The sequence below is a fragment of the Sphaeramia orbicularis genome, chromosome 24 (genome assembly GCF_902148855.1).
Source record: "Sphaeramia orbicularis chromosome 24, fSphaOr1.1, whole genome shotgun sequence".
NCBI classification, from domain to species: domain Eukaryota; kingdom Metazoa; phylum Chordata; class Actinopteri; order Kurtiformes; family Apogonidae; genus Sphaeramia; species Sphaeramia orbicularis.
Genome location: NC_043979.1, coordinates 42,724,285 through 42,736,809, shown reverse-complemented (window position 1 = coordinate 42,736,809; position 12,525 = coordinate 42,724,285). Strand labels below are relative to the sequence as shown.

Here is a 12,525-nt window from a genome sequence, read left to right as displayed (position 1 = left end):
AGACTTTACCTGAGGGAAAAACCCACAATCCTTATGATGTTAAACTCAGGATTACCAAGGGACAAGAGGACACATTTAAAAATTTAGGCCAAAATTTACAAAGAAACACCATTAACAAAGATTTGAGAAGATTTCAAGTAGTGTAGTCACTCTAAGGATTGAAAGAATCTTTTTTTTTTTTTTTTTTTAATTATTTTGCTTTTTTGACCTAAATTATTAATTGCAATACTAAATCCCAAAAGCTTTAGATGTTGTGTAAAATGCAAATAAGAATAGAAAACTTGTCTCATAAGCTCATTTCCATAAAGTCTGGACAAAAAAGGCTGCAAAAGGCTGGTAATGTAAAATGCTCCACCAGCTGTTTCTTTTTCGTACCACTAACAACTAATGAGGTCAGTAACTTGACTGGATATAAAAAAATAATTTGAGAGGCACAGTTTGTCAGAAGTAAAGACAGAAAACTCAAAAGGTTCAGAGAATCTAGAGAAACTCTGAGCATGGGGGGGGGCTGAAAATCAGTATATGACATCCATGATCTTCACGTCCTCAAGCAGCACTGCATTAAAACCAAACATGATTCTGCAATGGAAAATTATTGCATGGGCTCAGGAACTGAGGACTGAGGCAAAGTGGAAAACTGATCAGAGATCTGAACGATCAAAATGTGAAATTGTTTTTGGAAACCATGGACGTGACTAATGACCATCCTTAGGATCTTTCTATGACCATAAAAATAAGTGAGTGTTTCACAAATGTCCACTTCTTACAATTTAGTGTCCTGTTTCAATAGAAAATTAAGGACACCCTGAAATAATGTTGTATTTCACTTTATATATGTCAAAACATTCAAGAGACTTTTATTACGAAAAAACAAGCAGATATATACGATAAACCCCTGAAGATCTGCAAAGTTTGCGACATGTTTCTGTCTGTCCTTGTTTCCACCACAGAGATGACTTGGTAATTCAAACAAGAAAAGAAATTATATAACTTATAAATAATATCCATGATTTAATGAGGGATGTGTCATGAAAATCCTGTTTCTGCACACTGAGTAAATGATCTGTCATTGTGACTTTATCTGACCATCACTTGAGGAATAATAATGAATCCATATGTTTTACATCAGTTCATGTATTTAATCACCATGAATCAGGCATTAGTTAAAGATTTGTTAAGTATATGATTTAGACCCTAATAATAAAGTCCATTTTAGGTTGGTGCTAACCATTACAGACCAGGAATACCCAACAACACCTACAGTTGTGGAGATGCTCCGACCCAGTCATCATCCTTATAATATGGCCCCTGGCAAAGTCACTTAATTCCTTACGTTGATCATTTTTCTCCTTCCATCAGCTCCAAGGACTAAATGTTCACTTGCTGCCTAATCTACCCAACCCACTGAAAGGTACCATTGTACTGACATAATCAGTAGGATTTCCATAGCTCAATGTGAACTGTCATTTTTCATGTTTTAACGGGGAGGGAGGGGAAGAACCAGAGGGTGTTTATTGTCTCCTCTGTCGTGCCAGCACACATCCAGCAGGGGGTAGACCTTCCCCTGAACCTCCAGCCTGAAGCTGTAGATGAAGATCAGATCATCAGGACTGCCACTATTATAAAAGGTCAGTGCTCCACCATTGTAGTCCAGGAAGATGCCGACTCTGCGAAGGGGGGCTGACAACGGCAGTACCACCCGGGGACTGGTGAAGGCCTCGTAAACACTGTCCTTGAGACCAATCACCCAAACGCCAGAATCTGGACTCTTCGTCAGCTTTACCTTACGGCTGGCTGTTCCTTTGACAAGACCCAGACGCCATTTAGGTTTGTCACCAACCTCCACCTGCATTAGGTAAATCACAGAACTGTTAAAAGATGTAAACATACCAGTAAACTACAGCTCTCCAATGAAGCCTACTCAAAAACTTACTTTTTTACTTCCATAAAAATTTAACTTACCCAAATCCTTTATTTTAGCTGCTTTTATTTGTATTTTTATAGTAGGTTTTATATATGATGTACAGATTGGATGGCACTTTTATAATCCCATTGTACTTGTTACAATGAAGATATTCTATTCTATTCGACTCTAAATTCCCAACTTCAATTTGAGACTCTGCCTACTTTTTGATCTTTTTCTAACATCTTTGACTTTTTCATTGAAGTTTAAAGATGTTGACTGTTTTCTTTTCTTTTTTTTTTTTTATCTGCGTGTAAAGTGAATTGAAGTCTTTCATCCTTTGGCGTTTGGTTCTATCTGCTCTCAAGATAACCTTTTCCTGACATTTTAATAAGATCATAACATCAGCAGTCATGTTAGCCAAGAATTGTTTAATCTAACATTTTGTCCAGTGTCATCATCAGGACCTCCACATTCATCTGAGACTAACCAGCTGCAACAGACACCTGCCTTATCACTGCCTGACGGAGATGGCCAGAGTCCAGTAGCACTGAGACTGACCCAGATATGTTGATGAAGACCTGTTATTCCAGTGGTGAAAATAGGCCAAATGACCTCTGACTCTTATGATTCATTGTAGTGATATTGGATAAAATCTAAACTAACTTTTCACATTTTTATCTAAAACTTATATTTACAATAATTCGATCAGAATAATAGAATTGTATTGCTATGTCTGCCTGAAAGATGCTTGAACTTCCATCTTGTTGTGTTTTTTATACAATGTCAATAAAGAATTGAACTGAACTGAACTGAATTGAACTGAAATGAACCGAACGCCAAATTTAGTGGTATCCTCTCACCACTTCCAAATACATAGGGCTTCTAAGTAACCATAAGTTGTTTTACTTGTTTTGTTTTCTTAGTGACAGATATCTGACTTCACTGCACAAGAATACAGAATTTAAAGAATTATCAACTTTATTCGTTATGTTCCTATTGCAATAAGATGCTCTAATTAACAGACTATGAAAATTTTAATTCTACATTCCTACAAAGTCATAAAAGTAATAAAAGCTTTCAGACATTTTGTTTTGTGGAAGGTACATTATTTTCCTTGAACTATACTGGGATAATAATTATTTCCATTTGATTTGTGCTTTGTTGTGCTCTTTTCCTCACATGTAACCAGTATTTGGAAAAGAAAGCTGTTTCAGTATGGCTGACCAGGGCAGCCTCAGGCCTTAGCAATAGTTGTTGTGGATATCAACAGGACAAACAACAGAACATCCCATAGTGCACATCCAACCTGCACATCACCACAGAAATATAATACTAATAACACATGATGATTATGACATGTCTATACTGTTTGCTCTTGAATTCATGTGTGCACAGTCCAACATTTCTACCTCCCAGTAGTGCTTTCCAGAGGAGAACCCTTTGTTGGCCAGAACACAGTAGCTGTAGGTGAATCTTTCTGGGTTATCTGGAAGCCGTCGAAGCAGAGCTCCACAGGACACCACAGTGTCTCCACGATGGAGCTCCAACATGGGGTGAGCTGTCTGGGGATCCAGCTTCAGCGGCTCTGGGGCTACAGTAGAATAAAATATGTTTATCAGCTGAATTTATGGTTGGACTCTGAGTGAATGAAGACAATCTGATCTGCTTATACTTTACAATAAAACACAAAATATCAGAATTTTTTTTTTTTACATTATGGCAAAGCTTTAAAAAACAAACAAACAAACAAACAAACAAAAAAAAAAACACTGTTAGTATATATAACCCTTTAGAACTATTTAGAACTACTTTTGTGGTAACTTCCAAATGAATTTTCCTCTATATCTAACCTTTCTTGAGTGACTTACCAATGTTTATTATACTATCCCTAGCATTTTTTCAATAAAAATTGAGTATTTTACTATATTTAGTGTACTGATCATATACATGCCCATAAAAGATCTGAGTAAATTCAAAGGTTTTTATATCAAAGCATAAAAATTGAGATTGTGTCTGTCAAGGGACTACTTGAGTGAGTCTCGGGACCATGTGAGTAGCGCATGCGTAGAAGCATTTATCTCTATTGGCCATCTTTTACGACTCGCTATGGCAGCCTTGCCAGGACAAACAACTCGCTACGGCGCCGCGATTATCTTCCTCCGCTCAGTTTCCCCCGGTTTCGATCAAAACGTTTGTCAGCTGGATAGGCTCTCAGTTGTGAAAGAAACCGAAAGTGGGCATATAAATTGACTCACGAAATCCCTTCTGATCGCTATAAAATTTATCTTTGAAGGTAAAGTCAAGTCTCTGTACTTTTACATAATTTGACTCATTCACGAGTGATTTGTCCTAGCGTTGTTGCCGTAGTGAGTCGTGAAAGATGGCCGACAGAGGTAATTGTTTTTTTCGACAGAGGTAAACGCTTCTACGCAAGTGTGACTCACATTGTCCCTTGACAGTGTCTTTTAGAACAAAATATTACCAGAACATAAACAAGTGTCAACAACCACTGTCATTTAACAAACTCCATGGGTTTTACTGGTGAATGAATGTTACTGAAGATGATGAGTTTCCGTGTTCACTATGGGGCCTGTCAATGTCCAAATTCGTCATATCTGATGACCATGAAAATCTGAAAAACTGTATTTTATTTCAATTATTTACATGTATTGTTACAGTTAGGGATTGAGAAGTTATTAAACATTATATAAGTAGATGGTTTTGGTCGGTGGTGGCTGTTTAGTTCTTTGAGGGTTAAAGACATGCTGTGAAACAATAGCATTGATTAGAATTTATATCATGTATTTAAAAGGATCTGTAAGTGTGATTAAGACCATCGACACTGGTTTGTATGACCTATGTAAAGCATCTGACTCGGGTTTGTTTCATGTCCTGCTTATGGTGCAGACACTCAGGTCCATATAGAGGTGCTGAGTAGATTGTGACACCAACACAGCTGACATTCTATGCAGATTTCAGTTTTTTTTTCCTGCTGCTGTTTTAGCTTTTTGTCTTTTCCTGTCAGCATTTTTGGTTCAGTCTGTTTAGCTGTTTCATATCTTTTTTTTTTTCCCCTTTCTATCAGTAATGGTTTGTTTTTTGACCTGTGCATTAAGTTTAGTTATTACCAGCTTCATGATTAATTTGCTTTTTGACAGTGGTGTATTCATAAGCTTTGGTACAAGTCCTTCTTGTCCTTTTGTTGGTTGTGTTCTACATCTCATGAAGGTTTAGTTTGTTTTCCTCATCATGTCATGTCAAATTAAGTGGGAGGATTTTGTTTTTAAGAAGCTCCGTGCCACTTTTACAATAACATGCACATACCTTTTAATATGCAGTTTAGTTTGCTAAGATACTCAGTGATAAGTATTTGGTCATAGTCTGCTTTTATTTCTGTTGTGGTTGTCTAATTTTTAATATATCGATTTAACTTATTTAAACATTATTCAAGCCTTTTTTTTTTTAGAATATGGGTCAAATAAAAAATGCTGTTCATTTTTTCCCCTTGTCTTTAAACTTTTGTTATTTTTTTCTTTAACAGTCCCTGCACTGGTTCCTCAATTATTAGTTCTCATATCTTGCATTATTTCAATAATTGTATCATTCATTTAGAAACATATACCTGTCCTACATTATTCATCATTATTATCGTTACATTTTAAAACAATTTATATTTCCTGGTTTTGACCTGACATTGTTGGTCAAAACTGCATGACTTTGCCTCACAATGTTTTTTATTTTCCTTTTCCTTTTGATAACCTAACCGGCAGATATGTACATAAATTAATGCATAAGAATAATAAACAGAATAAGGGCCAATCTAACAGAGATGAACTTGCTAACAGAGGGAAAGACAGATGAAAACTAAGACAGAATAAATAACACTTAACAGATTAGACTAACAGACGGAGGAACAGACCAGGCAGAACTTTCCGGTGGAGTCGTCTCCATACTGTCAGTTTGATGTCATTATGGTTGAAACCTGGTTTGAAGTTCAAAGAGCTGAAGATTTTCTCCTCTTTCTGCTGAAGCTCCTGACTCTGTCTGAACCTGAACACATAAAATATTGATCAATAACTGATCATCAGTAAGGGGTTTTAATGTTACAGAGATGTTTGTTACCTTGGTGCAATTGATCCGTATTTCTGTGAACAAAAAAGAACAAGGTACATTAAGGACATAATAGGTTATTTTATTGACATAACGGATGTATTGATTATTTAATATTAGACTGAAATTAGCGGTGTTTGATAATTTTTACTGATGAACATTACTAATTGGATCATAATAAAAAACATATTTGTCTAATGAATAGCCTAATGTAAATATGCTACCATGAGATGTGTATATAATTTAAAACAGAAAACTGCTGTCATTACACAAAAACTGTCTCTTAAGAAAATTACATAAATATGTATATAGTGTCTCAAGTTTTAGTACTTACTACTACTACTACTATTATTACTATTATTTATTTATTTATTGTTTTTGCACTATCCTTATGCATGCAATGTTTTTTTCTTGCATTTCTTTCTTTTGCTGCCTTGACCAGTCAATTTTCCAGCTGTGAGATCTATAAAGTCAAAAAATCTAATGTAAATGAAATCATCCCTCTTACACGTACTACTTAGTTTGATAGAATTAGTCAGAAATAAGTCTTGTATCCCCTGCCTGTCATTGTTCTACTCTAATGTAATTTGTGCTTCATATTTTATTATAATTTTACCTATTTGCTTTGTTTTGAATTGGACTGAAATTCAGTACAAAAAATTAAATAAATGAGAGTCACTCCATGATGATGATGAAGGTCCGTATCATTTATCCTCAAACTACAGTGTGGATGGATACAGTTCAGGTGAAGTCATCTTTTATTAGTCCATCATTATGTGCTTGTACCATGATAAAGTCCAGGTGTCCCTCATTGCTCAGGCCCTGCAGGGTGTTCTGGGCCTCCTGCAGCCGGTTCAGGTTCTGATTCAGTTGGTCCGTCTGTTTTTGAAGGGATGAAATCAGGACAGCGGCTGATGTTTCCACCTGCTGCATAAACCCCGCCTCCTCCACCTCCAGGTAACGCCGCAGTTCACCAAACTCCTTCCTCACCACCCACTTTAGAACATCAGACTCATTCTGTTTGGACCAAAAGTGAGAGAAACCATCAGCTCACCTCAGACTGTGTCCAATCACCACATTTAATGAAACGAAACCCATAATATACATATTTAAAATGAAGTAAACATGACTCACAGTGATCCTGGATTTATTGTACGCCATTTTACAGATCTGATCCTCCAGTTTACGTTTCTGATGTTGAAAGTCTGTCATTAAGCAGGAGATGTCCTCCTAAAGGACAGAGAAGAACATGGAAACATTCAAGGTGAACTGTTTGGAGCAACAGCATAAACAGACCAGCACTATGAATCAGCTTCAGGTCCAACTCTTCTTCAATTATGAAAAGGTTCATGGGTTCAAAAAGGTCTCCAATGACCCTGGTAGGGTGTCCACAAGCAAACGGGTTCTATCTGAGGGGCCAAAAAAGACAAATTCTAGGACCAAGTGAGGGGTGGGGAGACCGGGGCCCTTCCTGGGTCTTGAACTAAGGAATTTCTTCTTTCTGGCACTGAAGGACTTGGATTTTGGACTAGACAGTTGGGGATTCCCAGTGGATATAGTTACACCCACGTCAGGTTTTGGAACTTAAAGCTATACCTACCGATGTGGCATTTCTCACAGCACTAAGTAGAAGTTTGAACATGGACAACCCGCCTCCCTCCAAAGCCCCGCCCCCTTCCCTCTGCCTGAGCTCTGAGGCTCCTCCTCCTCTCTCCTCCTCTCATCTGATGCGCAATGAAAACAGAGGAGGAAGCAGAAGTGGAGGTCCAGTCCGTTTTGGCGTGTCCGCGGACCCCTCCCTCAGTAATCAGATGCATCATCCACCTGCCGCGGGCCCGCGGCTCCTGTTCCATCAGTAGACCTGGTCTGTGCAGTACTGGGTCAGGGTCTTCACTGCAGTGCCCAGGGGATGGGCGCGCACACTGTGAACGCGCGGCCTCCGCGAATTTTCCGTGGACATTTGAGGTTTCATAGTCCATACAATTATCATCCTGCATCATCTTACATGTGTGACACCATGTACATGTACCTGTATGAGTCCCACCGTCATAAAAGCTGAGCTTTATGCAGACCTGTTCAGTCCAGTACAGCTGACTTCCGGACTTTTATCTCCATCCTTCATTCATCAGACTCCCGTTTGTGCCCCTCAGTTGTTGTTTCTGTTCATAAATCCGTTTAATCCCTTCCACATGTGCATGTCAGTTCTATCCAAACACATCCTAGACAGTAGACTGTGGTCAGTGACAGGAGAAGCAGCGCCAGTGAAGTGTCAGATTCAGAGGAACACATATCGGATGTGAGACGGCGATAATGGATCGGATGCTGGACGGCCGTAATGGATGATTGACAGGAGGCTCAGCCAGGTTCGGCCAATTATTTTATTCGGACCGACTAAAATGATTGGTCAGACTTTTATTAGAAATATATGAGAATTAAACATTTTTGAGTTTCAATACCTGGTGGATTTCTTTTCCATTTTAGTTTGACACACACTTATTAGGAGCATTTTAAGATGACAAAAGAAAAGTGTAAAAATGCCACATCATACGGTATAGCTTTAACCCTTCATAAGTTCTGGGTGGGTTTATGCAGTCCCTGTGAACCCCAGTGAACCACATGGTATATTCCTGATCCCTTTCTTTACTGTCCCTCTTTATATGTCCCTCTTGGGTGGTGGGTCGATTCCATTTTTCTAGTGAGGGACTTGAATGCTCACTTGGACAACAGCCGTGAGACCAGAGTGGGTGTGAGGTGTTTTGTTTTAACTTCTATTCTTATCAGTTTGTCTTTAGGGAATCCCAAGTTTGGGTATAAGGGGATTCAGAAGCCTCAGATTGTCTCAAAGGCATTCTGACAAACCATCAAGTGACTCATGGAGGTAGAGGGGATGCTCTTTTCTCAGTGCTGACAGTTCAGTTCAACTGGGGATATCCCTGCTAGTTGAAGGAATACTTTGGGGATCTCCTCAACTCCACTAATGCTATGTTCACACTGCTGGTCTAATGATCCATTCCAATTTTTTTAGCTCAAAGCCAATTTTTTTGTGTGGTGGTTCACATTATAATTTAAATGCCATCAGACTCGTATATGAACAGTCTACAGTGACCTGAAGTGACTAAAAAGATGTGACATCAGATGCAGCAAAGTTTATGGAAGTAAAGTAACAGTAAGTTAAAGTTGAATGAAAAACAACATGACCATTCAGACTGAAGTCACATCGCAAAGCATCAAATATGTATCTGATTTAGGACCACATGTGAAAGTGGCCTGAGTCTGATTTGGAAAAATTTGTGCTGTACAGACTGTCATGAAAATATCAGGTGTGGAACACATATGGACAAAAAGTCAGATGTGGGCCACGTGTACCTGCAGACACCTTCAGAAGGCCCCTTCACCAGTGTTGTGGATGCTGTAAAATCACTAATAATCATCAGAGTTCAATTATAAACCATGAAATTACAAGCATATTTTTACATCTGATACCTCAATGTGACCTTATTTTTACCAAACTGCCTCACAACGGTCACATTGAGTTTGAAAGGAACATTTTTTATCTGAGATTTTGATAATACTAGGTGAGCTAATGGCTGCTTATCTTCACTGAGTCAATACTATCATGTAAACAGAGTGGCATGCTTTGTTTAATGTGAAGGTTTTAAAGGTTTTACAATGTTTGAGTGTTTTGATACTTGTTTTCTGTACCTTCATGCGGCTGTAGACGGAGCTCACAGGCGTGATCTTGTGACCTCGGTGAGCGCCGATGCTCCCACAGAGCCCACAGATGACGGTACGTTCATCCTCGCAGTAAAGGCTCAGTGGGTTGTGGTGTGTTGGACAGGACTCGGACTGAGCTCCATCTGAAACAGTCACATCCTATTGTGGAACAAAAGAGCACATCATCAGAAACACTGGAATGAAATCAATAGTTTCAACTGTGTTGTTGTTTCTGCTGGTGTTTTTCTTTTACCTGCACAGCCTCAATGATTCGAGCCAAGCTGACATTAAGTGGAGGACTGTCACCATCCACCGAACACCGACAGACAGGACACTGCAGCTGTCCCAGTAGGTCCATCGTCATGGAGCGGACACAGCACCTGGTTCAGCATGGAGCATATAGACACAGTCAGGTCATCGCCATGACAACAACAATGATGTGAGCCACACCTGTCCACACCTGCAGTACGAATGTCCACACTGTAACATGAGCGGTTCACTGAAAACATCCAGACAGACGGGACATCTGAGCTGATCCTCAAGACTCTGACGACGCTCCATGGGAACTCTGACCACCACAACCAGAAGATATATCACGAAAACACAGTGACAACCAAAAGAAGTATGAAAAAATACAGCAATGACCAAAAGAAATATGAAAAAAATACAAAGACGACCAAAAGAAATAAGACAAAATCCAATCCCAACCCAAAGAAATATCACGCAATTACAACAGCTTAAAGAAATATGACAAAAATGCAGCAACGATCAAAAGAAATATGACAAAAATACAGCAACGACCAAAAGAAATGACAAAAAGACAGTGATGACCAAGGAAATATGACAAAATCCAATCCCAAATCAAAGAAATATCACCAAAATATAGTGACAACCAAAAGAAATATGACAAAAGGACAGTGATGACAAAAAGTAATATGACAAAATCCAGTCCCAAAATGAAGAAATATCACAAAAATCGAATCCCAATCCAAAGAAATATCACAAAAATTCAGCGACCACCACAAGAAATGTCACAAAAATATAGTGAAAACCACAAGAAATATGACAATTATTTAACAGCTTCCCAAAAACAGACAAAAATACCACCACATCCAAAAATAATACAAGAAAAATACAATTACATCCAAAAGGAATTCAGCAAAAAAATTCATGCCGAATAAGTAATTACAATGTAATATCAAAAAATGTGACAAAAATATGGTCATATCCTAAAGATGTACAATAAATATGCAGTAACTTCCTTTAAAAAATATGGCAAAAATGCATAAATGTCCAAAAAAACTAAAATAAGTACAGCTAAAAATCAACCTCCACTACAGTGCAGTCTGTGTGTTTTTCCATAAACTATGAAACCAGGTCACAGTGAAAATACTCCAGTCAGTGACTGTTGCTGGTGGTTGTTGGTGATTTCATTCTGCCTGTTATTTCTTTATGTGATTGGACAGAGAGGGAAAGTGGGAGGGGCTATGGTCAGTATCGTAAAAGCAAAATAATAGCGTTTTGAAATATTTACAATATGAGACCAATGGCACATGTCCTCATTCAATGTGGTATTATTTTCATAGTATTTTTAGAATCCTACTTGAAATAGTTTGAGTCATTGTTTTTTCTGCTGAATGTTTCTGATAAGTTGCTTTTTATCTGATGAAACCACTGTGAAAGGCACCTCTAACTCCACTTAAGGTGGTGAGAAACACAACAACAGTAGAATTAGGGTTATAGACAGTAACAGTAGATCTACAGTATTGTTGTAACATAAGGAAAGGAGAACATTACAACAAAAACTTACTGTTACCTGTGCATTAGCAATGGGCAAAACGTTTCAGAAATACAGTATCTTTGAAAAACCTGCAAGGACAACAACCTTAGGTGGTCATTTGTATTCCTTAAATTTGCATTTATCGTAAAATATATAATTTTAGATAGATAGATTTACAGTGAAAACTAATTGTTGTAGTGAACAGATGTACTCTAGACCTATTTGTGTATTATGCTGATATTATATCTATTGTTTAACCTTTAAAACCAAGAACTAGTAGTTTTGTGTTGACTTCCAAATGAATGTATGTCCTTATTTAACTTTTCTCAAGTAATTTATCATAATTGATTATAATACCATCCTCTGCACATTGTTTTTTGCAGTGAAAATCAGGAATTTTCCTATATTTAATTTACTGATCTTGTAGATTTTCTTGTAGAATCTTGGAGTAAAGATGAAAAACTGTATTTTACACAATTTTTTTAACGTGTTAATTGATGTTTAAATTAAATCATTGTGAAATCAATGTAATACTTATGTAAAAAAAACCCAAAAACTAAACGGATGAAATGGGCTCATATTTCAACACAGCTTTCAATGAGGAACAATAATCTTAAAGGAAAATCTTGATTGTTTTTCTTAGTGCATTTATGGAGGGTTGTTGAAATGAGTTATTTATTTATAGAAGTTGTTTTTTCCCTGAAACTTCAGTTTTTCCTGCTAATCCATATCGAATCTTAATGCAGAGAATGCGAATTGCATTTGTGTGGTCATTATAACTTTACTAAACCAACAAACCTAATGTTGGACTTCTACTTTTTGCACAGTAAAGTATATTATCTGATAATAACCATCACCATCCCTGTCACTGCCTCTTTAAATCATATGTTAATGTACAGCAATAATTACAACTGCGCTATTATTCAACACCCTCTTTTCTGCAAGCTGGTGTTATTTGTAGAGCAATTTTTGAGCTGCATGGACCAACCAAGGTTATCAGTTGTTACACATTTTG

At 37.6% G+C, this 12,525-nt stretch overlaps 1 protein-coding gene across 1 annotated transcript; it reads right to left on the bottom strand.

Annotated features, from left to right (window-relative positions):
• Positions 1-1,477: 1,477 nt before the first annotated feature.
• Positions 1,478-10,291, bottom strand: LOC115415349 (E3 ubiquitin-protein ligase TRIM50-like). The gene is made up of 9 exons (XM_030128882.1): positions 10,191-10,291; positions 9,984-10,110; positions 9,719-9,889; positions 7,151-7,246; positions 6,803-7,033; positions 6,029-6,051; positions 5,826-5,956; positions 3,316-3,497; positions 1,478-1,846 (listed from the first exon to the last, which is right to left on the bottom strand). The coding sequence occupies exons 1-9, from the start codon at positions 10,289-10,291 to the stop codon at positions 1,478-1,480; spliced, it is 1,431 nt and encodes a 476-aa protein (XP_029984742.1).
• Between the last annotated feature and the right edge of the window lie 2,234 nt (positions 10,292-12,525).